This window comes from Centroberyx affinis, unplaced genomic scaffold (assembly GCF_046629955.1).
Source record: "Centroberyx affinis isolate AG114_WGS23_722 - 3 ecotype Tasmania unplaced genomic scaffold, CSIRO-AGI_Caff_v1 ptg003527l_1, whole genome shotgun sequence".
NCBI classification, from domain to species: domain Eukaryota; kingdom Metazoa; phylum Chordata; class Actinopteri; order Beryciformes; family Berycidae; genus Centroberyx; species Centroberyx affinis.
This window is the reverse complement of record NW_027281471.1, coordinates 155,591-182,694: the sequence shown is the minus strand read 5'-3', so window position 1 is coordinate 182,694 and position 27,104 is coordinate 155,591. Positions and strand designations below refer to the sequence as shown.

The 27,104-nt window shown below is 43.9% G+C and overlaps 1 protein-coding gene and 5 non-coding genes across 6 annotated transcripts; 3 read left to right on the top strand and 3 right to left on the bottom strand.

The window, feature by feature from the left end:
- The first annotated feature begins 1,889 nt into the window (after positions 1-1,889).
- On the top strand, positions 1,890-17,982 carry LOC139661418 (suppressor of cytokine signaling 7-like). The gene is made up of 11 exons (XM_071539842.1): positions 1,890-3,456; positions 3,553-3,970; positions 7,967-8,028; positions 9,547-9,651; positions 10,569-10,706; positions 12,576-12,724; positions 13,068-13,236; positions 14,371-14,499; positions 15,262-15,397; positions 15,740-15,882; positions 16,552-17,982. The coding sequence occupies exons 1-10, from the start codon at positions 2,073-2,075 to the stop codon at positions 15,858-15,860; spliced, it is 2,811 nt and encodes a 936-aa protein (XP_071395943.1). The 5' UTR covers positions 1,890-2,072; the 3' UTR covers positions 15,861-15,882; positions 16,552-17,982.
- Positions 17,983-22,224: 4,242 nt separating this feature from the next.
- Positions 22,225-22,296, top strand: trnae-uuc (transfer RNA glutamic acid (anticodon UUC)). Its single transcript has one exon. It is a non-coding gene; the product is annotated as a tRNA-Glu (tRNA).
- A 950-nt stretch (positions 22,297-23,246) lies between these two features.
- On the bottom strand, positions 23,247-23,318 carry trnae-uuc (transfer RNA glutamic acid (anticodon UUC)). The gene has a single exon. It is a non-coding gene; the product is annotated as a tRNA-Glu (tRNA).
- A 551-nt stretch (positions 23,319-23,869) lies between these two features.
- trnae-uuc (transfer RNA glutamic acid (anticodon UUC)) lies at positions 23,870-23,941 on the top strand. Its single transcript has one exon. It is a non-coding gene; the product is annotated as a tRNA-Glu (tRNA).
- Positions 23,942-25,293: 1,352 nt separating this feature from the next.
- trnae-uuc (transfer RNA glutamic acid (anticodon UUC)) lies at positions 25,294-25,365 on the bottom strand. The gene has a single exon. It is a non-coding gene; the product is annotated as a tRNA-Glu (tRNA).
- A 344-nt stretch (positions 25,366-25,709) lies between these two features.
- On the bottom strand, positions 25,710-25,781 carry trnae-uuc (transfer RNA glutamic acid (anticodon UUC)). The gene has a single exon. It is a non-coding gene; the product is annotated as a tRNA-Glu (tRNA).
- Between the last annotated feature and the right edge of the window lie 1,323 nt (positions 25,782-27,104).

The window sequence follows — 27,104 nt, the reverse complement described above, 5'->3', positions numbered from 1 at the left end:
AACATTTTGGTACGAGTTCCTGCACCCACATGATGTTTAAATTATGGCTCATCCCTGTTAGCAGTGCCAGAATATAAACTTAATTTTGGTGTAAAAACTCGACTCAGCATCTTATGGCTCCACAAAGTCAGAGTCCCATTCATTGTCAATGGAGCAAATGCTGATGTTACATCCCAGTGACATCACAGATCCAAGGTCTCTCTCTCTCTCTCTCTCTCTGATTTCCAGCTTTATAAAGAGCGGTGCAAGTTGGAAAACACTGACTGAACTGTCCTGGGGCGCAGGAAGAAATAAACACAATTTTGGTGAGTTTCATGTTTTAACTTCAGCTGAAGGATCACCTGCTCCTCTGTGGGTTGAGAAAAATCTACAAATTTTGGGGTTTATGAAACCTTTTCAAAACCAATTAGATATCTAAAAAAAATGCATGGTTGTCAAGGGTGGAAGTCACTGTAATTGACTTCAGTACGTTTTCATTGAAGTATTGTATTTTAAATCACAGCTTGTGGATCCATTCACGGTGAGAAGAGCAATTTGGCTTTACTTTGTTTCTGCACTTTATTTTGTCGTTTCCAGATTTTCCAGTTAAAAAGTAACTCAGCAACTTTTACTCCGAGGACATTTTAAAATGAGACACTTTTTACATACAAGACTTCGGGAGCAACTTGTTTTGTTGGAAGTGAGCGAAGTTAGCCAGACAGCTAATTTTATTCGGGCGTGTTGATTCATAATGAACTTCACTAGTGATGAAGATTAAAACTTTACTTTTTTCAGAGGCTATGAATCTACCAGGCCACAGAATAAAAAAACAATACCAACTTTGGATTAGTAAAAGCTCTGTCTTCATACTTTGGATCATGCTAGTCGCCTACTATCACTTAACATACTGAATGCTAAAGCGTTAGCATGCGCTCTGGATGATGCTAACTCCCAGAGACACAGAGAGGATTTTGGTGCCAAATCCTCTGGTCAGATATTGGATGAGGAAACTGATGAAGTCTGTGTCGCCCCTTTATCTCTTCCCCCCCCCTGGCTTTCCAATAGTGGAATTGACCTTTGACCTCGCCACTCCGGTCAGAACAGCACGCACTCACTGAATGACATCCCCTCTTCTCCTCCTCATAAAAACTCTCCTATCTCTCTCTTTACTCTGTTTATTTTCCTTCTCCTTTACATGTTTGTTCTACGGCCGCAGGGAGATAAAGGCTCTACAACCTTTGCACTCCTTATTTTTGGCTGCTTGTCATTTCAGTGACTGAGGAAATGAGGCTCATTGTATTAGTGGACTCACTGTGAGTCACAGAAATCCAATGCAAATGTAAACTCAAGGTTTCTCTGTCAGTGTCTGTCAATATGTTTAATGTCCACCCAGCTGTGTGTTTATGCTTCTGTGTTGACATTGTATTGAATTGAAATGTGTTTGTTACCATTGAGGAAATAGATGCCTTTTGTTTGTTATGGAGTGACACACACACACACACACACACACACACACACACACACACACACACGCACACACAGGGGGAGAGAGAGAGAGCGCGCCTGGATAATGACAGAGGGTCTGGCCAGCATCAGTACACGGAAGTGGGTGAGCGCAGCGGGTGGGGTTTCGGGGTCCGGCAGTCGGTAGTGCAGGAAACGTTCCGTGTGTGTGCACGAGCCTCCGTTATCAATCAGCAGAAACCGATTATTGATGTCGCCGTTGCGCAGCCGCCCCGCGCGCCACCCATTACATCCATGTTGTCTACGGAGGAGGAGGATTCGGTAGGAGGCTAGCGTCAGCTAACGAGCCATTAGCGGGCGGATTTCACATGCATTTTCATGTTTTGACGTTGCTTAGCTCGCGCAGCGTTGAGCGGATTTATTATCGCCACTAACGGATTGGAACTTTAAATGGCTGTCGCGCAGTTTACCGTTGGGCTACCTAGCTAGGTTAGCTAGCTAACGTTAGCTAGGAGAAGGATGTGCTTGCAGCTAGCTAGCTACCCAGCTGTTTATTTATATCAATGTTATGTAAGAACGGAGCCCGTTGTAGCCTAGCTAGCTATACGGAACTGCGTTAGCGAGTAATAATGAATAACGCGCAACAAGATATGTCTCCAGATTTCGTCTTGATGCGCCTGGTGTCCGCGGCCGAGTATGACCGCTTGGACGAGCCCGATGATTTGATGTCTGGGGGCGGCGGATTCGGTCCCGTTAAATCCGTGTTGGGTCATCACGGGAACAGTATCAACAACGGGTTTGATTTGGACCCTAGCAGCCCCTCGACAGGCCTCGGCTCGGCCTCCCCACACTACAGTTCACCGCTCCCTGGGAAAGGGGAGCTGGACAGCGGGGTGATGTTGACTCAGGCCCCGCCGGGGTCCGAGGCGCCGTTGTCCCCTCCGCCGCCCGGAGCCGGGGACTTCTCCGTGGCGGCGCAGCGATTCGTCGACTTCCCGGTACCGCACACGCACGGCGCGGGCGGCCACGGCTCACGGGCGCAGCTGATGGTGTTCCAGAACCTGCTCCGGTCCAGCGACGGGATTCTAGAATGCGGGTTGGAGCAGCCGCCCCCGGGCTTCCTCCACCACCCGGTTACCGGCGGCGGGGAAGCGGAGAGACAGAGACAGCAGCAGCACCTGGACTCAGGAACAGTCAATGCTCCCGGTAGCACAACAGCCTCTACCGGGCCCGGTAGCGGTAAGGACAACAACACGCACTGCATCTCCTCTGCAGAAGAAAACATGCAACAGCAACAACAACCGCAGCACCTCCAGTGGCACCCGGTGCTGAAACTGTCCAAGGTGGTGTCTGACAGCTCCCAGAATGCACAGCAGGGGGTGTCGGCACTAGATTCTGATACTGGTTCGGTTCTGTGCCACCGACACCGCTTGCTGACAGACCGGCTGGCCAAATGGCCTCCGGGCCTGTTGGACCAAGCCCTGCGTTTGGGCCTCCTGGAGCCCAGGAAGAACTGCCCCTCTGGGGGAGAGGACCCTGTGCTCGCCCTGGCCCGGAGGCTGGGGCAGCTGGGGCACATCGCGGAGCTGAGGGAGGGGAGAGAGGGAGGAGGAGGTGGAGGGGAGGAGATTGTGCTCCCTCTGCCCCGGTGCTCCTGTCACAGTGTTCTGGCCTCGGGCACGGGAGGCATGGGGCCCGGCGAGGACCCGAGTGAGACCAGCGACGCTCTCTTGGTTCTAGAGGGCCTGGGGTCCGAAGAGGTGGGAGGGTTGGGGGAGGGAGGAGGAGAAGGGGATGCAGGGGAGATGGGGGATGCAGAGAAGGGAGAGAGGGCAGGGGGAGGAGGAGGAGGAGGGGGGACGCCTGGAGGAGCGGGGCCCGTTTTCTCCAGCGGGACTCTAAGCGGTTTGATGCGGCAGGTCCACAGACTGGCCGAGGAGGCTGGGGTCTGTACCGATCAGAGCTGTCGTCCCTCGCTGGCCGTCCTGGGCGCTGCGGTGTCGTTACCGCCCTGTGCAACCCCCCTCGCAGACCCCCACCCCGCCATCACCAACGCCTCCACACCCGGCCCCTATCCCCCCGCCCGGCCGCAGGCCGCCCAGGCTGCAGCTGCCCTCGCTGGGCTACAGGTCTTGCCGGACGCCCTCCCGTCCTCCAGCCCCAACCCCAGCCCGCGGCCCCAGCATCAGCACCAGTCCCGCTCCCAGCCCCAGAGCCGAGCCACCACCCCCAAGCTTGGCATCGCCTCCGGGGGAGCGGGGCGGTCGGCCTCGCCCCTGGTCGTCCTGGAAGGGGAGGTCGGAGGAAGAGGAGGAGGGGAAGGAGAGAAACCGCCCCGGGGAAAGTCGAGGAAAGGGGGGTCCCTGAAGGTGCGGCTCAGCAAGTTGTTCCGAACCAAGAGCTCCAGCGGGGGTTCGGGGGGCCTGCTGGACAAGAGGCCCTCCCTGGCATCGTCCACCTCCTCTGGGGGGAGTCTGCTCGACGTGTGGGGGTCCACCTCCAGCAACACAGAACAGGACAGCGCCAGGTAAGGGGATGAAGGAGTAATAATGATATTTACGGTATACTTTAACATGGTAACGGAGTATGAAAATGTGCTAAGATGAGCTACAGACTGCTCTGTAAACTGTAATAAAAAGGTGGTGATAAGAGCAGGAAAAGACAGTTTTGTTTACCCACCTAACTCTCTGGGCTTTTAGAGTATACTCACCATCCTAATTAACACAGAAAGCTGTAGGAGGGTGCGGTCACAGTATACCTTATGCATGCACAGTATACATTCACACCCCAACCAACTTGAGAAACTAGATGCTGGAAGTCCATTCATCATCTACACTCAGAGAATCTTTGTCTTTGGTGATGATCGCAGTCGCCTTGTTTCCTCTTTTGTCGGCACAGAAAAGTTGGTTGCAGCTGAAGTCTCGTCTGTGTTGTAGCATCGCCACATCTTGTCCCACCTATTGCAGCCTGCACTAACACTAAGCACTACGACTAGGCTAGCGAGATCAGCGTAGTGATGGGGTTGCTGGAGGTGAGAGCGTTAAGAGAGTAATGGTAGGTTCATGTGCTGGTGGGAAGGTCAGGACATCCGGGGCTTCCAAGTCAGCTGCTAAACAGCGTTGCAGTCATGTGATATTTTGTCAGAAAAAGACCAACAACAAAAACAACAAACAAACACAGACGTCCTGTGGCTTAACAAGCCGATTTGACGAACTTCATTCAAACAGATGTCAGGTGCATGTGTCTGTGTTTTCTTACTGTTGACTGACACTAAACTTGAGTTTTTCTTGTCATAACTCGGAAACTCAGGTAGCAAAATTTTCTCTGAGTTCTCTGACTTTGGAGGCTGTTTATGTGAAATTTCCAAGTTTGTTTTTCCGATATATCCGATAGCACATGCATGCACAGTAACTCCTGTCAGCGCTAGAGCCACCTCCTTGACCTCCACCACACTACATCACTGCTTGGTAGCTGTGTGTTTGGACTCTGGAGTACTTGGAGTATGTTTGCTGGGAGGGTTGAAGGCAGAGAGTTGGAGTGTAAAGCCTCCGGTGCGTCCTGGTGGCTCAGGTGGCTCAGGTGCACATACCAAGTAACTTCGACCTCCTGGGTTTGAATCTGGTCTGGGAACTTTGTCGCGTGTCACCGCCGCACTCTCTCTCTCCCACTCCTGTCCTGTCTCTCTCCACTGTTAACTGTCAAATAAAGGCAAAAAATCCACAAGAAATAATCTAAAAAAAGAAAGACTATAAAGGGCATTCCCATTTAAATCAACGTCCTCCGCTGCCTTCTGCCTCTACTTGCCCCCGAGCTTGCTAAAAAAGAAAAGTGTGATATTTTCTGCCTGGCTCTTATTACTTTACTTGGCTCTTTTCTGTCATATATGGACACAGGAATGCTTGGATGAAACTACATATTGCATAATATTCATATTGCATAACATTATCCTCTCAGAGCTCTGTGGTCCGCTTGCACTAATTTTTTTTGTTGTTGCTTGCAATGACAGCAACTTTGGAATTTAATGCTCTCACTGTAAGTTGCTCTGGATGCGGGTGCGACCCAAATGTCTGAAATGTCAAATTAATTATTAGCATGCTCCTGGAGATGCGGTAGATTTAGTACGGCAGCCGCAGAACTTTTGTTATTGTTGTCACGGCGATAAGCATCATCGCTGTACAGGAGACTGAGGCGTTACCATGGCAAAGGCATCGCCTGACTCAACGTTTCCAACTTCCCGAGTCTTATGCCGTGTCCCACACATGTGAAACGATGCTCATCTCCATGGCAACATTGTTCAGATTTCACCGCAGCTGAACCGAGGGGATTTTACCCTGACACACCAGGAAGTGTCCTTGTTGTTGTTGTTGACGGGTTTGGGTGTTTGTCAGTCGTTTAGGACAGTTTACCTCTGTCATTTACTGCAGCAGTGACACCCGAGAGCCTGATCTTTACTGTGATTACGGGTCTGATGGTGACTCAGTCGGCACGAGGCGCAGCAGAGCGCCGTCACTAGTGTCTGAAATTAACTTTCTGGCTCACCTGCCGAGGGCTGGTAACCCAAAATACATTTACCTGCCAGGAAAAGTTTCAACAGGCCAAAATTAGGATGGCAGCGAACCGTAGAAATATGCCACCCTGCCCGCTTTCAATGCTGCTCCATGTATAGAGTCGGGTACTGCCGCATCTTTGACCGATCAGTTTGTAATTCCTGTGCTTCTCGGTTGTTAAAGGATAAGTTTGGTGATTTTGGACCTACAGTATATATGATTAGTCTCTTCTAGGGCTGGGTGATATATCAATATTATATCGATATCGTGATATGAGACTAGATATCGTCTTAGATTTTGGATATCGTAATATCGTGATATGGCATAAGTGTTGTCTTTTCCTGGTTTTAAAGGCTGCATTACAATAAAGTGATGTCATTTTCTGAACTTACCAGACTGTTCTAAAACAGGGAAGGAAACCCTGTCTTTGCATTTTATTTTGATCACAGTCTTGTTTTAATAAAAGTGCTTGTGACATCTCACATGTGGCTTTGACTTACAACTGAACATTTAGCCTACTTTGTAGAAAATACTGAGATATATATCGTGTATCGCCATTCAGCCTAAAAATACCGAGATATGATTTTTGGTCCATATCGCCCAGCCCTAGTCTCTTCCATCCCTGTAGTTCTTGGACCCACAGACAAATTTAACTCCAGACTCAGCTGTCAGTTGAAAAGCTCTGTTGCCTCTTGCTCTTGCTAACAATGAGTCCAAACTGTTTGTCAAAATATCTCTAAAAAAACGAAAAAAATGCCCCAAAACGTTTCCATGCCTGTCTGTCTATTTCTGATTGATGTCCACCTGCCTCCTGTTAGCATCTGTTGGCAATGCTAGTGAAGGTAAATGGAAATGAAACAATTTGTCTGAATAGTGACTGCAAGCCACTCACTTTTCTCCCATAGCTGTAGTAATGGTAAGAATGAGTAATATAGCGGTTTGAAAGGAGAATATGGTGAGAATATGGTTCCGTCTGCACAGTTGGTTTGTTTGTTTTTTGCCTTTGAAACTGTTTAGCGCTTGATTCTTAGGCAGGACCTTTGTAAGAAAATAAAAAATAAAAGAGCCACATGTCAAATACATCTTGCAGGTAGAATAAAGGATAAATAGTGTATCGTATCACCTCTTCCCTCCTCTTTCTCATTCTCTCTCTCTCTCTTTTGATGTTTTCTCCGTACAGTAGGTGGAAGACGGCTTCTGTTGTCTCTGAGGTTTTGTGTGTGTGTGTGTGTGTGTGTGTGTGTGTGTGTGTGTGGTTGTGAAAGTATGTGGTTTTTATCACGCTGAGGTGCCCTCTGCTGTGGTTTTCACAGTGAGACGTTTCATTAAAGAGCATCAAAAGACAACGTTTCGCTCTCTTTCTCCCACTTTGATTTTCTCTCTCACTTTCTTTTCTTCGTCTCTCTCTCTCTCTCTCTCTCTCTCTCTCTCTCTCTCTCTCTCTCTCTCTCTCCCTATATATATATATATATATATATAGCTCTCTACACACATGCCTTTTCTCCTGTGTTTCCTATTTTTCTCTTTCTTCATCTCTGCCTTCCCTCCCCTTGTCTCCGCAATGTTAAATTTTTACGCGTGACTCAAGTTTAATCTTTATCTCCTCTAGTTGTTGCGTGGTTTCTGCACAGGGATGGGCTGTATTGTTACTTATTTTCAAATGGAAACAATAAAGGTTAGTTAGGATTTTAATTTTAATAGTAGCCATGGTAAGCTGAAAGTTTCCAGGTATCAAGGTGCCTTGAAATCAAAAACCCCCTCATCTCCCTGGCTCTGTCATTCTGGCCCCATGATGCATCTGTTTTCTGGATGCTCTGCGTCTGACCCTTGACCTCCTTAAGCATGGTTGCTTGTAATATTACTGATGCAGCAACTGAAGCGTATTCTTCTGTTGGACTCACTAAAAAGTCATTCTGGATATGTTGGCTGCCTTTTTTAAACGTGAAAGCCTTTACCTTCTCTGTCTCTCTTGTTAGGCTGCAGGTCTCCAGGCCCCAAAGTGCCTTCTCACCGGTGCCCTTCACTCCCGCATTCACCGGTAAGTGTAACTGCGTGTGTGTGTGTGTGTGTGTGTGTGTGCACGTGTCGGTGGGGTATTTTTACCTGACATTGTGTGACCGTTTGCTGTTAGTGAGAGATGGGATGTTTCTGGGGTTGTTTTTTGGGACGCAGCGCTCCCGTTCGTATCTGCTGGACATTCATATTTTTTCTGCTTTTTGCTGTACAAAAAAATTTCATCTCGTATTGAATCGTAAAGGAAAAAATCACACTGGAACACTTTTAATGCTGTTAAAAAATAGCTATTGGCGATGTGCCTTGCATTTCTGGGTCTGTTTTGTTGTTTGGTGTATTTCTCTTCTTCGTGGATAACGGGCCAATCGTAGACGACCTCACGATATCACAAAATGTTTCGGGGGTTTACCGCTGTTTACATCAGCGGTAAACATCAGGTTTTGGTGTCAGTCCCTCAGAATCAAAGAGCGAGTGCTTCTTTCTAGAGCCGCCATTTTGCACCAAGAGACGTTCAACAACCATACAGGGAGAAATCCATCAGAGAAGAGGAGAGAGACCAATTTTGTGGAAATAGACCGGAATGCAATGCAGCCGCAAGACAGGTCGGGGTTTGAGTGAGGGGCGCCGGTCATTCTGGGAAACGTAGGAAATCACTAACTGAAGCAGAAGTAGATGAGTCAGGTTGAGGTAAAATAGTAAATTGTAACACTTCATCACAAAATAACTCCTTGCATGCCATCACAGAACAATATCTAACAGTATAAGAGTATCTGAGGGTGGATTTTCCTTCAGAATCTTAATTTGTCTTAAAAAAAAAAAAAGTGACTGAAAGTGACAGCTCTCAGTTGGGTGTGAACTTGTGTAAGCTGCACAATTTAAACTTCAAGATCTCAATTTCAGGCCTTAAAAGGTTTTAAAAAGTCCTAAACACAGTTATTAGAGGTGTTAACTTTTTCCACCATGTAATGACAGGTTTCTTCACCCTGCATGCCCACTCTCAGATGAATCCACAACAGACTTAGCAGAACGATCTGCATCCCGTCTGCTTTACTAAACACAGTCTGACTTCATGTCGCTTAATTCATTTCCCGGTGTCCACATTTATAGTTTCACAGCTGTCATTAGCTAGGTTCAAAGGGAAATAGGCTGGTTTTGACAGCTTTGTTTTTGTGGTTTTTAAATTGGTCTTAAATTTAATTCCAGGTAGCAAGTCTTAAATCTGGTTAGTTGATTTAGTTTAACAGTGACTGTCCTGCAGGAAACTCTGCTTGTGTTGTACTGGATCTTAATTCCAGTGGAGATGATTTATCAGCTGTTTCTTCTCCTTAACACCTCCTAAAGATCGACTTCCTGGTCTCTTCTTCTGTGTTTCCAGCTCTTCCTTCTTCTTCTTCTTCTTCTTCTTCTACTGTTTAAAATTAGCTGTTCTGCTGCACACTAACCTCTTTCACACTTCTATTTTAACATTTCTATCTCTCTTCCTCTGTGTGTGTGTGTGTGTGTGTGTGTCTGGGTGTGTGTGTGTGTCTGGGTGTGTGTGCAGGTGAGACGGTGTCTCTAGTTGATGTGGATATTTCTCGGAGGGGGGTCAACTCTCTGCACCCCCCGACCCCCCCTCCCCCGCCCAGACGGAGCCTCAGTCTGCTTGGTACTCTTTCTGACTTTCTTTCTGCCTTTCTTTCTGCCTTTCTTTCTGCCTTTCTTTCTGTCCTCCTTTTGTTTCTGTTTTCCTTTCTTCCCGTCTTTCCTTCTGTCTTGCTTTCTTTTTCTCTCCCTCCTCAACGCTGTAAGGAAGTCATTCTTTTCATTCTGCTTCCGGTGTCGGTCTTCCCTGCCGCTGATCTTGTCTTTGTCAGCAAGCATAAAACATAAAGAACAAATCATTTTCAACAGTGAAACTTCTAAGTGTGCACATACAGTATCTGCTGGCCAGTGAGCTGACTTTTTTCTTTTTTAACCGTTGTGCCACAGTGGTGAGTGAAAAACAAGATTCACTGTCTCTAGAAAATGTGACACTACCAGTCAGAAGTTTGGACACACACTCTATTTTCCACATTTTAGAATAATAGTAAAAACATCAAAACGATGAAATAACACAAATGCAGCAACCAAAAAAGTGTTAAACAAATCAAAACTATCTTATATTTTAGATTCTTTAAAGCAGCCGCCCTTTGCCTTGATGGAAAGGCAAAAGGCTTTGGAAAGAAATTCATACATAGGATCAACTTCACTATTTATATTTGTCTAAGAAACACATTTCAAGCATTTAAGCAGAAGCCTTTAGATCAAAATGGCTTTAAGAGAATGAGAAACGGAACTTTCAGTCAGGTGGGTCCAGACTGTGGACTGGTAGTGTATGAGTAAATAAAGTCAGACAAATCTAAACATGGATGGATGGGTGAATGGACAGGTACATAGACAGGTAGATGAATAGATACATGGATAGACAAATATTGTAGAGTCAGATAAAATTTGGGTAAGATAACTGGGCAAGATACAGACAGACAGACAGATGAATGTGTGGATAAAATAATAAAGTATTGACACGGCTTACTGTTGCTCCAGATGACTTTGGCGGGCCTCCGCAGCAGCAGGGGCCGTTCCTGGAGCGCAGTGTGGGGGCTTCCATGCAGTCTCTCCCCCCGCGGCCGCTGGCCCTGCCCCCCTCCCTCAGCACCATCCAGCACAGCCTCAGCCTCAACGGTGAGACACACACACACTCACACACACACACACACACACACACACAGAGAGTCTCACAAAATTTCTGGAAATGAGCACAAACTCTCAAACGCAGATTATGTGTTGTTATGAATTTTGTGAAAATTACGTTTCTCCACCATGAAAGGATTATGTGACAGCAGCAGGAATTGGACACGGCATTTTTACGTGTTTTTCACATGAAAAGGTTAGCGAACAGTTAAGGTTAGGCAACTAAAACAACTTCAGTTAAGATTAGGTTACGTTTTGGTCGTGGTTAAATAAAATGGAAACTTCCCTCCCAGTAGCGAACTCATGAGTCATGAGTTGGGAATTGAACCCAGGTCGCCGAAAGTTGAAGGTAAATGTCTTGTTTGGAAAATTTGAACTCCAATACCCAGAAGTCCTGTAATGTGAGGTCAGTAAACGTCACACAGCTCGCTCATGTTACCCAACCCAGCCCGTCTGTGATGCTTTATACCAAAGAGGAAAAGATCTAACGTTGGAGAGTCCAGCTTCCTCTGCTGCTGTTTTGGAGACAGTTTGGATTTCACTCTGAAGTTTGGATTCCTGTGGGCAGTGAAGATTTCTCACCAGTCTTCATACCCAACATCCAGAATTTAATTTGGCCCAAAAAGGCGAATCTGTGTTGTCTCAATCAGTGGGGATGGGACACTCTTCACTGTTGCAGCCCCTTAATGATTTAGACTGATATGAAGGGTGTGTTTTTACATACAAATCTTGTGTACAGCTTTAATAATTGTAGAGCTGCAACGATTAATCGATTAGTTGTCAACTATTAAATTAATCGGCAACTATTTTGATAATCGATTAATCGGTTTGAGTACTTTTTTAAGAAAAATAAGTCAAAATTCTCTGATTCCAGCTTCTTAAATGTGAATATTTCCTGGTTTCTTTACTCCTCTATGACAGTAAACTGAATATCTTTGGGTTGTGGACAAAACAAGACATTTGAGGACGTCATCTTGGGCTTTGGGAAACACTGATCCACATTTTTCACCATTTTCTGACATTTTATAGACCAAACAACTGATCGATTAATCGAGAAAATCATCGACAATGAAAATAATTGTTAGTTGCAGCCCTAAATAATTGTGGATTTTCCTGCAGTATAGACACATGTGATTTTACTCAATCAGTCTGGATGAGAGTGTCAGCCAAACCTCATTTCATTCAGAGCAGTGGGTCGTAATCCTGATCCTCGGGACGTAGAGTCCTGCTGGTTTTCATTCTAGCCCTCTAATCAGAATGATTTACACCTGGGGTTCAAGGTGAATGTGGTTAGCTTCAGTTAACCCTGGTAGGATAGAACAGTGGTTCTCAACCTGGGGGTCAGGACCCCTCAGGGGGTTGCAAGATAATTTTGGGGGGTTGTGAGATGATTCATGGGTTAGAAAAAAAAAAGATACTATACAAATTTAGTATGTCTATTTTTTTCTGTTTTTTCTCTAATTTTTGCTTTTTCTCGTGAAATACTGAATAGTTTTCACCCTCTTGGCCTCTGATGAAGATTGAAACGAGCTGAAAATCATTCTTTATATTATTCTTTCTCTATGCACTCCTGTAACGGGGGGTCGAGTTGTTTCAAGGGGTTATGAACCAAAAAGGTTTAGAACCATTGGGATAGAAAACCAGCAGTACTCTGGATCCAGGATCGAAAACCACTGATGTAGATAATCCACTGTAGTTAAAAATAGTAAAGAAGGTGATCTAAAGCACAATGAAAAATCATAGAAATTAAAAATTCTGATAACAGCATCTAGGGAAATAATCAGGATTGTCATTTAATCCCTAATCTTGAATCTGTGTGTGTGTGTGTGTGTGTGTGTGTGTGTGTGTGTGTTGATGCAGACACCTTCCTGCGGGGTTTGCCGAGGCCGGTGCCCTTGCGTCCCGACGGCCAGCCCGCCCCTCCCAGGCTGGGGCCCCGCCCCCTCCTCTGCCCGCTCAGCCGGCCCGACGCCAGCAGCTTCGCCACCAGCCTCCGTGAACTGGAAAAGGTCCGGAGCTTTCTCTAACCTTCCTCTTTAACCAGTTAGTGTTTCCCAAAGTGGGGTCCGGGAACCAGCAGGGGGGACGTAGAGGGGCTCTCAGGGGTCCCCAGCAAAATGAGGAATAGTTTTGTTTCATTTGTTTCGTTCTCCCTAGAAGTTGAAGTAGAGAAATATAAGGGTGACAATTTTGTTCATAGGTAGAACAAAGTGAGCTTTCACATTCCTATTGAAAGTGATTTCAGATGAGTAACCTTTAACATGGTTTGGTAAACTCTTCCACAACTGTGTCCATATTAACACAACAGACATGATCCTAAGCTGCTTCTGTTGTATGTGAATGTGTCTCCAGTGCGGCTGGTACTGGGGTCCGATGAACTGGGAGGACGCAGAGATGAAGCTGAAGGGGAAACCGGACGGCTCCTTCCTGGTCCGGGACAGTTCAGACCCGCGATACATCCTCAGCCTCAGCTTCAGGTCGCAGGGAGTCACACACCACACACGCATGGAGCACTACCGGGGTGAGACACACACACACACACACACAGTCATAAACACACACACACACACACACAGTCATAAACACACACACCCCACATGCACTTAGCACTACAGGGGCAGGAGACACACATTCTCATACAGTCATGGGGCTACAAGGTGAAGGCTGCGATCAGGTAAGACACTTTATTCTGCTCAAACTCAAAGTTGAGTGCTGGAAGTAACAGAGTGAGCAAGAGGTCAAAGGGCGCAAGGAGCATTACATCAATCTCTTTGCTCTGCAACAGTTTGACAACTTTCAAGGTATATAATTGGCGTTAGCTCGCTAATCTGAAGTAAGAAAGGGGATAATGCTGTTGAAAATAAAAATGGACAGGAGAAAGTTGTCTCTGCTTGGTGATGAGGAGCCCATTCTTAAGCTACTTGGCTTCCTGTTGGGGACAAAAAAGCAGTTTTTATCATCAAAAGCTCCTCCTGCTTGTTCAGCTTGTGAAACTGAGGATTTGACGTGCTCAGTTTGGGGGAGACGCACGCCTGCCACGACCAAACCACTGAGAATATCTGGAAACAAGGATGTAATTCACGATAAACTGCGACCAGTTTGGTGCTAAACTGACTCACTTGGGTTTAGAACCTGGGATTTAAAGCGAGCAAAACTCAAAGTTATGCAGCAGTCCGGCTCATAGAGTCTTTATAGCTGTGTCAGCAGGGGCACATGCACAGTAAAGTTTGTTTTTGTTTTTTTTTTATATAATTTTTGCGACCGACCGACCGTCAAAGTGACTCATACTAGTTGCTGGTCGCAGCTAAAAATGGCACAGGCATGTTCAGAAAAGTGTCCTATGTGATCACGGCCTAAGACACACACACACACACACACACATTCATAAAAACATATAGCACTCATAACAGCACATAAGCCCCTATACTCCTGGGTCCACTACTGGGTTAAGACACATACTGACACTATACACACACACACACACACACACACACACACACGTACTGATAGCATGTACACACTCACTCACAGTCATGGCAAGGTGATTTTGCGCGTTTAAAAAAAAAAAAAATGCCTCGTATGCAGAAATTCACAGACCCCCCCTCCCCTCCTCCTCCTCCTCCTCTTCCTCCTCCTCCTCCTCCTCCTCCTCCAGGTACCTTCAGCCTGTGGTGTCATCCTAAGTTTGAGGATCGCTGCCACTCGGTGGTGGAGTTTATAGAGAGAGCCATCATGCACTCCAAGAACGGAAAGTTCCTCTACTTCCTCCGCTCCAGAGTGCCGGGTAACCGTCCAACAGTCACTGAGTCAGATGTGACCGCCTGTCTGTGTGTTTGCCTGTCTGTCTCTCTCTCTATAATATCGGTGTATATAAATAAGCCTATATCCTGTGTCTTCTTGGAATATAATGTTTTTCATATGTGTTTTTATGGACTGTGTGATCTGTCTTTTATATCTGTCTGCTATTTCTGCTGTGGGATCTGTTTTTCTATTTCTTCTTTCTAAGACTATCTATCTATCTATCTATCTATCTATCTATCTATCTATCTATCTATCTATCTATCTATCTATCTATCTATCTATCTATCTGTCTGTAGTGGCTATTTGTCAAAAGGATTTTCTTCAAAATAAAACTTGCAACAAAAGGCCACTGATGCACCATTTCAGTTGGGTTGTACTCAGGCAATTTAAGAAGTCCATTGTCCAGGCAAGATCCACGTTTAGGTTGATTTATTTTTCCAGTTCAAAAGCAAGCATCATGCCGCCTCTCTCTTGTTCTGGTAAAAAAACATGTCCCTTCCTGGTGCATCACCTGACATTGACACACCTGATACCTTTATCCTGCCATTCACCCAACAAGTGCTTGGTCTGGTGCTTAGTGCCCCTAGTGTCTACAAAAATAAAATACAAACAAATGCAAAAATAACAAATAATAATAATTAAATAATCAAACTAATGAAATAGCTCCTACACAGTATCTATCTATCTATCTATCTATCTATCTATCTATCTCATAGTCATATATGTGTGTGTGTGTTTCCTGCAGGCCTGCCCCCGACCCCAGTCCAGCTCCTGTACCCAGTGTCCAGGTTCAGTAGCGTCAAGTCCCTGCAGCACCTCTGTCGTTTCTGCATCCGACAGCTGGTCCGCATCGACCATATCCAAGAGCTGCCCCTGCCCACGTGCGTATACACACACACACGCACACACGCACACACACACACACACATACACACACATACACACACACACACATACACACACACACACACACAGCTGGTCCACATCGACCGCATCCAGGAGCTGCCCCAAATTAGATTCCTGATTTGTTTCATATTTAAATAACAAAACTGAGAACGAAACTAACTCTCTCTCTCTCTCTCTCTCTCTCTCTCTCTCTCTCTCTCTCTCTCTCTCTCTCTCTCTCTCTCTCTCTCTCTCTCTCTCTCTCTCTCTCTCTCTCTCTCTCTCTCTCTCTCTCTCTCTCTCTCTCTCTCTCTCTCTCTCTCTCTCTCTCTCTCCAGGCCTCTGATCATCTATCTGAGGAAGTTCTACTACTACGACCCCGAAGAGGAGATGTACCTGTCAATCAAGGAGAGGGGGCAGGACCAGAACACCCAGCCGGGGGTGGAGTCTCAAACGTAGCGCTGGAGCCTGATTGGATAAAGTGAGTGATTGTCATTTTGGGTTTTTTTTTTTACTGGAAATTGGGGTTTTACTGGAAAACTCTCATCTGCTCTTACAATGCAATTGCTATCATTACTGCCCCACTTATATAACCCACAGCTGAATGCAACAAGTTCACAACCCTTCTCTGGGGGTTGTCAAAAGGCATTCTGGGAAATGTAGAAAATCACTAATTGAACGAGGCAGGTTGAGGGAAAATGGGAAGAGGAAAAAAGTAAATTACCACACTTTATCACAAGGTAACTCCTAGAATGCATGACACACCACAGACTGATGATGAATAGAGTGTAAGAGCATCCGAAGGTCAAGTTTACCTTTAAAGCTGCATTAGGAAACTTTGCACATTGGCGCCTCCAAATGGCAGCGAGAGGTAACTGCTTGACAAATATGAAGTTTAAAACACAGAAAACATCTAACGGGATGTCAGTAAACTGCACACGGTACTTTGATGTTTACCAGTTTTGATTTGTCCCTTCCTGTGTGGAGATTTCCCGTCATTTACCCGACACCAGAATTTAATTCCACAGCGTTTCAATTCGAGCCCCACTTTATGAATCATGCTACAAAACAGATGTATTTTAACATTAAAATCTTGCCTAGTGCAACCTTAAGAAAAGCACAATATTTCCTCTCTTCTGCCCCTTTCCAGGTGTTTTTTTGTTTTGTTTTGTTTTTGATACCTGAGCAGCTGACCTGAGGACTGACACACACACATGCAATTGGATACAGTCTCCCTCCAGAGACGAGGCTGCGGCCAATCAGCTCCCTCAGCTCGGTTCTGTATCCGGGCGGAGTTTCAGATGATCCACCCTCCCCAAGCTCTCTGATTGGCTCGCGGGGGAGTAGGGGGGAGGGACAGGGGATGTGGAGACTCCGCCTCTCTGTGATGTCATCGCTGAGCAGCTGAACTTGAGGAAAAGTGATAGACTGTTAGCGAAGATGCTAACTCGCTAAAAAGGAAAAAAAAAAACAACAACTCCCACCTGAGTAGTAAAATATTTTGTCGCCTCTAGAATCCTTTGCTTCCGAAACTTTAAACCTGGAAATGACAAGGCACTTTGTCATTAACACTTGACTTTACAATGGCCTTATTCCTACATATTAACCTGTGTATTAACATATGGAAAAATATCAGAAGTACACAATAACACTGCCAGTAACATTAAGTACTGACAGAGGCGATACTCCCACGCACCTAAAAAAAATGTGATGACATTTTGTTAAGTAGGCAACTGGTTGTTGTAACACAGTGCTAACACAGTAGTATTGTGTATTTACAATATTTCCCATAGGTTAATACACAGATTAACACACTATAGTAAGGTAATTTTAAAGAAAAATGTTACAGCCGCTCTTCCTGATGCTCACTGGCTCCTTTAATTGTTTACCTCCTCTAATCGAGACATCAGACACTAAACCTTAACAAGGAAAAGAAAGTTGACCTCTCAGCACTAGAATTAAAACTGCAAAAATCCAAGAGAAAACAGTAATTCATAATGGTAATGTTGATTTTTGGAGGGTACAAAGTGCTATACAGACTATCAGACATACATTTTTTTATGAACAAGTTTGTCCATAAAAATGTAGATTAAAAAATAAGTTATTTTATGATTTATTTCTAAATTTTCCAATAATGGGTCAATGCAATAGTAAAAATATCTCCTTTGTTAATAGTCATGCCATGTCCTCATTCATGGTATTTAATTTTGTCGGTTATTTTGTTAAACAACAGGCGCCGACATCGGCCAATGAGCAGCTTGCACGGCGATAGCCAGGAAAACTATAATTTTCACACTGGGAAGCATTAGGATCCTAAAGGCGACTTTGCCGGACTGACTGTTACGGCAATATTACCAAAAAAAAAAAAAAAAAAAAAAAACAAGGAGAAAAAAAAAAAGGCTTACCATGACTACTACCGTACTGCGACGTTACCTGACGACGTCACGACCGGAACGAGGAAGTGTATGAACTGGGGTTTAAAGACATTGAACATTGTGTGAGTGAGACGTTGCTTTGGGTGAGTTTCGTCCCGGCAGAGACGCAGACTGGAAGCGTCGAAGCCGAGGTCCGAGCCCCCGCCGGGAAACTCCCAAGATGTCAAAGCGGGGGGGAGGGAGAGGGAGGGGAGAGGGAGGGGAAAGGGGGAGGGGGGGGGGGGTTGCGAGGCCTCAGAGGAGTCGAGGCGAAGTGAAGGAATCGTATCAGGAAGAGACCAAGAAGACAGAAAGGAAGTGTTATACCGCACACTGAGAGGCGAGAGAGAGGTGAAGCACGTTGTTCACTCCCAGCGCACCTGCTGGTCAAGTAGTAATCTGCGAGATCCCGTATCTTTTTCTTTTTTGCCTCCATCTTTGTCGCTCAGCCTCATCACTGTGGTGTTTCTGCACTGCACTTCCCACAGATCACCTGTCAATCAAACGGTGTGGGGGCGAGCTTGGATTCTCTGCTGATGCAGTTTGAGTTTCTCTTTTCTTTTTCTCGGTTCTCTCTCTGTTCAGCCATGGTGGCTATCGCTGCTCATGCTAACTACCCAGTTCTTCTTCTTCTGTTGATTCCAAACAAAACGGAGACGTAAAACGCATCACTTCCTGTGCGGCAGGAAAGAGCGACCAGACACCGGCTGTTCAGAACAGACAGAGGAGAAGATTTATGAACTGGATATAGTCACTGTTGTGTTATAGCAGTCGGTGATAGAGAGTTGCGAAACGGACATTTATTTATATGAAAAGGTCGCAGATTATTACTTTAAAGGTAGGACGTGGAACGGCTCTGAGGTCTTTCAGTGTGCGGTAGAATCCTCTCTTCCTGTATGGGGGGTTGTTCCTGCCCTAACCAGCAGCTCACAGGGCGTCTGCAGCCTGGAGAGACTGGGAACCACAGACCTGCAGGACGGACTCGTACAAATTTCTCTGCTGCCTGGTTGACGAAAAGCCCACATGACCTGCACCTTCCAGACTGGCTGTATGTACTGACAGTGTGTGTGTGTGTGTGTGTGTGTGTGTGTGTGTGACTGTCTGTCCCCGAGCGCACGTTTCTGTATATATTTGTATGTGTGTGTAAATATTGTATGATGGATATATTTGTAGCAGACCAGAGTTACTAGGTGGAAAAAGTGTCATTGGCATAGTGTGCGTGTGTGTGTGTGTGTGTGTGTGTGTGTGTGTGAGTGTACGCGAGTGTGCGCGCGAATGTGTGTGATATCACTGAGGTATGGTCTGCTCAGAGCTGAACTGGAATCCTCTTGCTAGACGTCTTTTACCGGACAAAACCGCGTTACCAGAACAAATAAAAAATAAAAACTGTCAGTGGAAATAAAGAAAGATGACATGCCTCTTTCTTTCTTTGAATAACACACACACACACACACACACACACACACACACACACACACACACACACTCTCTCTCACACTCACACACACACAGGGGCAAGGTGACCTGACCCTTGACTACTTTACTATCCGTTGTTTGTAATGTCGGTGATGTAGGAATTGAAGCTTCTTCTACTGTTTTACTAATTGTAAAAAAGCTCTGGATTAAGTGTCAGCTAAATGCTGAAAATGTCAAATATAAGTAGCAGCTAATGCTGCTGTTTGTGTTTGTTCCTGAGGGAAAATAGACATTTGTTTTCCTTTTGACCAACACAAAGTAATTAATCATGAACAGCTATCTGCCAGAACAGAAGTTAAACTTAAATTTTAACCATAACCCTAAGTTTTGTTTTGTTTTTTAACTTAAAATAAAGTTCATGGCAGTTCATTGCAGTTTTATCGGCCTGGAAATAACAATCCACAAAGGAATATTAGGCCTTATTCAAGTGTATTAACCTGTGGATTAACCTATGGGAAAATATGGTAAGTACACAATAGGCTATTACAGTTGAAGTACTTGAAAATCTCCCTAATACACAGTACTTAACAACAATGTAACACACCATTCCAATGGCTTCAATAAAACAGTGTTGTTACACCATTGTAAGTACATTGTGTATTCAGGAGACACAGTAATGTTATGTACTTATACAATACCTTTCCATGGGTAAATACACAGGTAAATACACTGGAATAACGCCACTGAAAAGTGTTGCTGAATATTGTTTTATATGAAAATGCGTCGAATCCCTTATATGTTTAATTCTCTAATATAACCTGATTGGAAAATGCCTCATGGAGTTTGAACACAGCCACCAGAGGGCGACATGATGACTTCTTCTCTTCTCTTTTTCTCTCCACTGAAACCCAGACTGATGAAATTATTTTAGTGTCAGCAGCTCTTTAAGGCAGACTGACCCACCACACCTGTTCAGTGGTAGAGAAACTCTGGGATTCATTACTGCCTTTAAAAGTTGCACCTACAACAAAGGTAGGACTACATCGTTAAAATACTACTTACAGGTGAATGCAGCAAAAACTTTTAACACTGGATACTGACACTGAGGTATATTTCACTGCTAATACTTTTATTTAAGTAAGACTTTGAATGCAGGGCTTTTAATGTATTTTTCCATTATGGTATAGTTACTTATACAAGCATGAATACTTTTCCACCACTGGGTCTCATTTCTGACGTGTGCAGTGAGGCCTCCATTTTTTTTTTCAGCTACCACTATCCAGCCAGCTGTTGGCCTGCCCAGCACGTGAATCTGAATTAAAGTAGTTTCTTCTATAGGCACCGATTGTGTTTGCTGCTCTACATCCTGCAGGTGTGTAAGAGAGTGTGTAAGTATTTTTGGTGAAAATTGTTCTGTTTCGATTGATCTATAATTTAGATCACATTATTGCAGTAATGTTGTGTGTCGTGGCAAACACTTATTGCATAGATGCGTTTGATGTTTGGTTATGTCTACAAAGCAGAAGTGACGGTTAAACAAGTTTCACTTTGAGTTAGGCTACTGCACATGCGCAGCAGAATGAAAGATGAATCAGTTCGCTAAGCAGCAGCGACCACTAGGTTTAAAACAAAAAGCTTCTGATCGTACTATTCTCAATTAATAATTGACCCAACAGTAACCCAGCCCATGTCTTGGCTTTGTGAGCGCACAGACAACATAAGGTTCTTACAGGTTCCATCGCCTGAAAGATGGAACCATATCAACATGGTGACATTTTCCTCACGCGCCTAACTGTCTCCTGTTTGAAAGCCAACGGAATTCAACTCATTGCAGCGGCAGAAAGTGGTAAGTAGCCTAACAATATAACGTTAATATACATATAATATACATATAATATTTTGTTATCAAGCAACATGGTAACTTAGTGGCCAAGAATAATTTAATTGACCTGCTGTTGTTTTGTGTGAACTTGTTGAATTCAATAATTAGCTAACTGTTACAAAGTTGGCTAACCGTTGGTAGCAAAGAGTTCATTCCATAATGTGAGGCAAACTTAGCTAACGCAGTAACTTAACTGTTTTTGTATTTTTAGTCTAATGTTAAGCTAGCGTTATGTTACAGCCTAACTATTAACTGCAGCAACGTTATCAACATCGGGTAGTAACGCTAGGTAGCAAAGCCAGTTCTCTACGAACCAGCAATCCCTTAAAATAACCGTACATTTACATTAGGCTAATTCACACCTTAATTCATGCACAGTCCCCTTAAAATGAGTTAAGGGAATTGTTAGTGGAGAAGAACACATCAAAACCACTTTAAACCCTTAATGTTAGACTGCTTTGGCTACTTTCTAATGTAATTATTAATAACCCTGTAAACAATGCAGGAATAAAAAAAACAACCTTATTTCCTAGTGTGTCTATACGAACCAACCCATGAATAAATCCCTTAAAAACCCATGATACTAACGTATGTAATGAGAAATTCAGGACATTCCAGGGATAAAATTAAGGGGTTTGGTTTCATTGTGTATGTTAACTGTACATCAGGACAACCAATCAACCAACCAAAATACTCCGACATTATAAATTATTATAGACTATAAGAGACTTTCAGACCAGTTTAATTTAGCCACTGCAATGCTACAAGGTGTAAACACAATTTTTTTAGCCCACAAGTTCACATCGCCATCTGTAGCCTATAGTGTGTGAATTAATAAAATAAATAATATGCAAGAGCACGCGAGCCATGAGCAGTTATGACATGAAGATCTGATTGAAGCTTTAGGCTACATGATTTCAGTTGGATCAGACGATCGGATTGGGAATAAAACAATCCAGCACTTCCAAGGCTTTTTACAATCTTCAACCGGATTGACGTTGGTCGGTTTATTCTAAATCGATTAGCTGTCTGAACCAGTCAGATTGATATGATTATCTGGCTGCATGTGAAGGTGCTGACTGCTTGAACTGGTATAGTTAAGCGTTACAAGTCCCATATGGTCTAGCGGTTAGGATTCCTGGTTTTCACCCAGGCGGCCCGGGTTCGACTCCCGGTATGGGAATTACTGTTTAACCAAAATGATGTTGTTTGACACTGAGGGAATGTTACCGTGTTGCAGACAAAAATCTTCTCCTTAGGTATTTAGAGAATTGGATCAAAGAGTATTGAACATGGAACTGATTGTAGCAGTGGTCTCATTCCAGTATGAATATGCTATACAAATAAACAGTAAGCAATAAGCCTAAAAAAAATTGTAATATAAATAATGTTTTTGTGATTAATAGATTTTGTGAAGGTAACAAAAATTAAATAATTTTAAAAAATCAAAATGGGAATAAAATGGCTCAAAAAGCAACAGTAGCGGTAACTTCTAAAATATTTTCCGTTTTATAATTATTTGTTTATTACCTTCAAAGAACTGCAAAAATTGTTAAAGCACAATTTTGTTATTAAAATCTAGGCTACAGTATCCACCATTAATCACAATCAATTAGCCTACAATCAAAGTAAAATGTATTGCTTTTTTTTCAGCAAGATAATGAGAACAAATTAGCCTGTATTTTCATGTTCTCTAATGCTTGAAATGCTTTTTTCTGCAAACATGAGTGTGCAACATGAAAACATTTCCTTAACATATTCATCTTTCACTTTATTTTACAGCCCGCTAATTATGGTATAAGTATTTTGCAATTATGGGGTACTAAGAAAATAACAATGCTGCTTTTAGTATGCAACATGGCAACATTTCCTTAACCTCAAACAAATTATGCATTTGTCACTCACTAAGGAGCAAATGGTTTTCATTGGTCTGTCCCCTGTTTCCACTCTGACGTGTGGAATAGAGTCCTGCATTCCTGTTTTGAATTTGCTGGAGTCTCTAAATGTCTAAGAATAAGATTTTTGTCTGCAACATGGCACCATTTCCTTAACTTTTAACCACATTTTTGTCTTTGACACATTGATTTAACACTGTAGTTGTGGCTCTTGAAGGAACAAATGGTTAACCAGTAATTCCCATACCGGGAGTCGAACCCGGGCCGCCTGGGTGAAAACCAGGAATCCTGACCGCTAGACCATATGGGACCTGCAGCACCAAACTACATCAGTTCAAATCAGTCATACTCTAATGACTCCATCAAAATCAAAACCCTGGTACTGGGATTCAAGGAAACCCCTCAATCATTGGTGGAGGCTATATGATATAAACAGTGTAATTTAATTTCAACGTAAGAGGAGGGTTGAACAATCAACAGCATCAGACCTCTGTTGAAACCAATTTCACATAATTAATCACTGGCATGGATTCAGGAAAACAACCTGATGACAATGAGGAAGACTATGGAGTGGGGAGAGTGAATGGGAATTAATTAATTATTAAACACCAGACCACCCCAAGTCATATCAGTCATACTCTCATGACTCCAGCAAAATGATTAATTGATGAGAAAATATTTTTCCAGCTGTGTAATGCAGGTGTGGAGGTGCTCTAGCGCCCCTAGTGGACAACTGGCCCATGAGTCTGGTCTGTCTGTTTTCACCCTGAAGTGTGGATTAGAGTCCTGCATTCCCATTTTGAATTTGATGGAGTCATGACAGTTTGACTGCTGTGAACTGGTGTAGTTTGGTGTTGCAGGTCCCATATGGTCTAGCGGTCAGGATTCCTGGTTTTCACCCAGGCGGCCCGGGTTCGACTCCCGGTATGGGAAGGATTGTTTAAGAAAAGACAGAAAGCAACACTGACAGAATTTAATAAATATGTCAAACTATGTTACAGACAAAAAGCATTTTCTTGGACATTTAGAGAACATGAAAATACTACATATTTAGTTTAATGTTCTCTACTCTTTGCTCCAATTTGATTTCTCTAAATATCTAAGGAGAAGATTTTTGTCTGCAGCATGGGACCATTTCCTCAGCTTCAAACCAGGGGCGAAGCCACGGGTAGGCCTGGGTAGTCCTAGGCCTATCCGGATTGATGTCAGGCCTACCCAATCAAATGCATGTATTTTTTTAAGATGAAGCATGAATTTGATTTGTTTTCTGTGTGTGTCATTATTGTATTATGGCCAATAAGAACGTCAGTATGGGGGTTGTCCCTTTGGTATGTTAAAAACAAGTTACTCTGTTCACGCCTTCGCGGTGCATCCCGAATTAGCCAGCTGTGGTGTTAAGTTTTAAGTTATACATTTATTTTACTAAGAGGTGTTCTAATGTCAAAACAAATATCAATCGCTAGATATTTTAAGAAGCTGTTATTGGAGGAAGAAGAGGTGTGCGAAGCAAGTGAGCATCTGGCTAGTTTAACACAACAGAAAAATATAGCAGCAGCTGGGGAAAGAACCGCTGAGTTGACTGCCTCCACCACCTCAACAGGACAGGAAGCTCGTCTTTACTGACAGTCCATCTTCCTGTCTCTGACATGTCTGATCCCACTACAGCTCCTCCATCAGATTTGTTTTTGTTTACAAAAGTTGTTGGCCTTTTGTTTAGCTGATGATGTTCTGCCTGTGTGAGGGCGCCATAAGCTAATGTTGGATTCTCAATGGTATGGGTTTTTGAGTTTGTTGGTCTTGTTTTTACCTCAACTTTGTTGTATTGACCTATATCTCAGCTGTGAGATTTTAATTAGGTTATTTCCTCTTCAAAGTTGTGCATGCCATGCTGACATGGTGTTGCATTGTTGGTTCGAGCTTAAGTGAAGCCTGTGCTCTCCTTGTTGTGTACTATAATATTGATTGAAAAAGAAGAGATTTACATAATTGTGTTTTGTACCACCATAACGCAGTAGAGTTTGAATAGAATGGAGGATGACTGAATTGCCGTCAGGAAAATAGTAATGTCATATAATAGCTATAAAGAGCGCTGGCAGCAGGATATAGGCCTAGTGCATATGGCAAATGTATTCTGAAAAAAACTAGGCCTACCAATTTCTTCACAGGCCTGCTCAAAAAATAGTTTCTGCCTACTCCACTGCTTCACACAACAACATGTTGGTCTTTCACATATTGATTTAACACTGTAGTTGCTGCTCTTGAAGGAGTAAATGGTTAAAGATTAATTCCCATACCGGGAGTTGAACCCAGGCCGCCTGGGTGAAAACCAGGAATCCTGACCGCTAGACCATATGGGACCTTCAACACCAATCTACACCAGTCTACATCAATCATACTCAAATGACTCCAGTTAATTAATTTATTCATGCGAAAAATAGTTTTTTGTCATGGTGCACTAGCGCCCCCTAGTGGACAACCTGCCCATCTGGTCTGTCCTGTTTCCACTCTGACGTGTGGAATAGAGGCTTGCGTTCCAGTTTTGAATTTGCTGGAGTCTCAATGTCCAAGGAGAAGGTTTTTGTCTGCAACATGGGACCATTCCCTCAACTTTAAACAACAAATGTTGGTCTTTCACAGATGATATTGATATTAATTAATATTGTAGTGGCTGCTCTTGAAGGAGTAAATGGTTAAACAGTACTTCCCATACCGGGAGTCGAACCCGGGCCGCCTGGGTGAAAACCAGGAATCCTGACCGCTAGACCATATGGGAGCTGCAACACCAAAATACACCAGACCACACATCATTCAAAATCTAACGACTCCAGCAAATTCAAAACCCTGATACTTGGATTCAAACAAACCCGTCATACATTGGTGGTGACACTATTATATGATATAAACAATGTAATTTAATTTCAACATAACAGGAGGGCTGAACAATCAATGACATCAGGACTCTATTGAAACCAATTTCACATAATCACTGGCTTGGATTCAGGAAAACAACCTGATAAAGATGAGGAACACTATAGAGTGGGGGGAGTGAATGGGAATCAATAATTTGAGGCTTTTCTGGAAAGGAAAGACTTTCTATAACTGAGCCACTGTGGAGACTGTGGTTAGAAACACTGTGGAAAAGACAAAGAGGAAGATGGATGCAGATGAAGCTACTCCTCTGCTTCAAAACCAACTGGACTCTGATAGGAGGCTTGAGAATTGAATCTGAAGTAGGAGATGAGTTCTTTGTCTGAATCTGAGTCTGAGTCCACAGCTGGATAAACTCAGCCTCGCTGCAAAAAGAGCAACAAGAGCTGAACTTTCTCAGACAGCGGCTCCACCTCCCACGGCCACGGAGAGACACGACGCGGTCATGCCCGTATTACCGACCGGGCATGCAGGGTACATGCCCCGGGGCCCCAGACCACCAGGGGCCCCAAAATATTCCCACTTGGGGTTGGACTCTTAAATTGAACAGACCAGCTCTAGATAGAAGGAATGGCAGTTTGTAATAGCTAAAGCTGAATTTCAGATTTACTTTGAACCTGTAAAAGGTTTACGTTTGCTTGTGAACAGGCTAGTATCTTGAATTACAGTCTGGGTGCGTACCGACAGGAGGGGGGCCCAATAGGACATGTGTGCCCAGGGGCCCTGTGTTTGGTTAATCCGGCCCTGGACACGGTACGGGAAAGTACAGGCTCATCTCAAATAGCTGACTGCCCTGACATGAAAGAGAAAGTGGGACCGACCGATGATGCAAAATCGAAAATCACCAATTGACTGGACAATTTTCTCTGTCTGTGCAGCTTGGAGGTTTTGATGCACAGACTGGACAGTTGCCGAGTCACACCGACTTCAAGGAAATGAAACGTGGGATCTGTCTGTGGAGGAACTGAAAGCCTTCATCGTGCTTTGATATTTCTGTGGACTATGCACTGGGCAAAACTTGGATGTGTAGAGTTTCTGGTCAGAAAACTGGGGACTGGAGTTTTTTTTTTTTTTATAAACTTTATTTTCAGATTTTCAGATATACAAAAATACAACAACAACAAACAGATTAACAAAAGGATGAAGACAGGACCTAAGAAACTTATGT

Excerpts from the sequence above, each read along its gene's own strand:
- LOC139661418 (XM_071539842.1), top strand. The coding sequence starts at position 2,073 with ATGAATAACGCGCAACAAGATATGTCTCCAGATTTCGTCTTGATGCGC. Across the intron at positions 3,971-7,966 it reads ACAGAACAGGACAGCGCCAG|GCTGCAGGTCTCCAGGCCCC; the intron begins GTAAGGGGATGA and ends CTCTCTTGTTAG. Across the intron at positions 10,707-12,575 it reads GCACAGCCTCAGCCTCAACG|ACACCTTCCTGCGGGGTTTG; the intron begins GTGAGACACACA and ends GTGTTGATGCAG.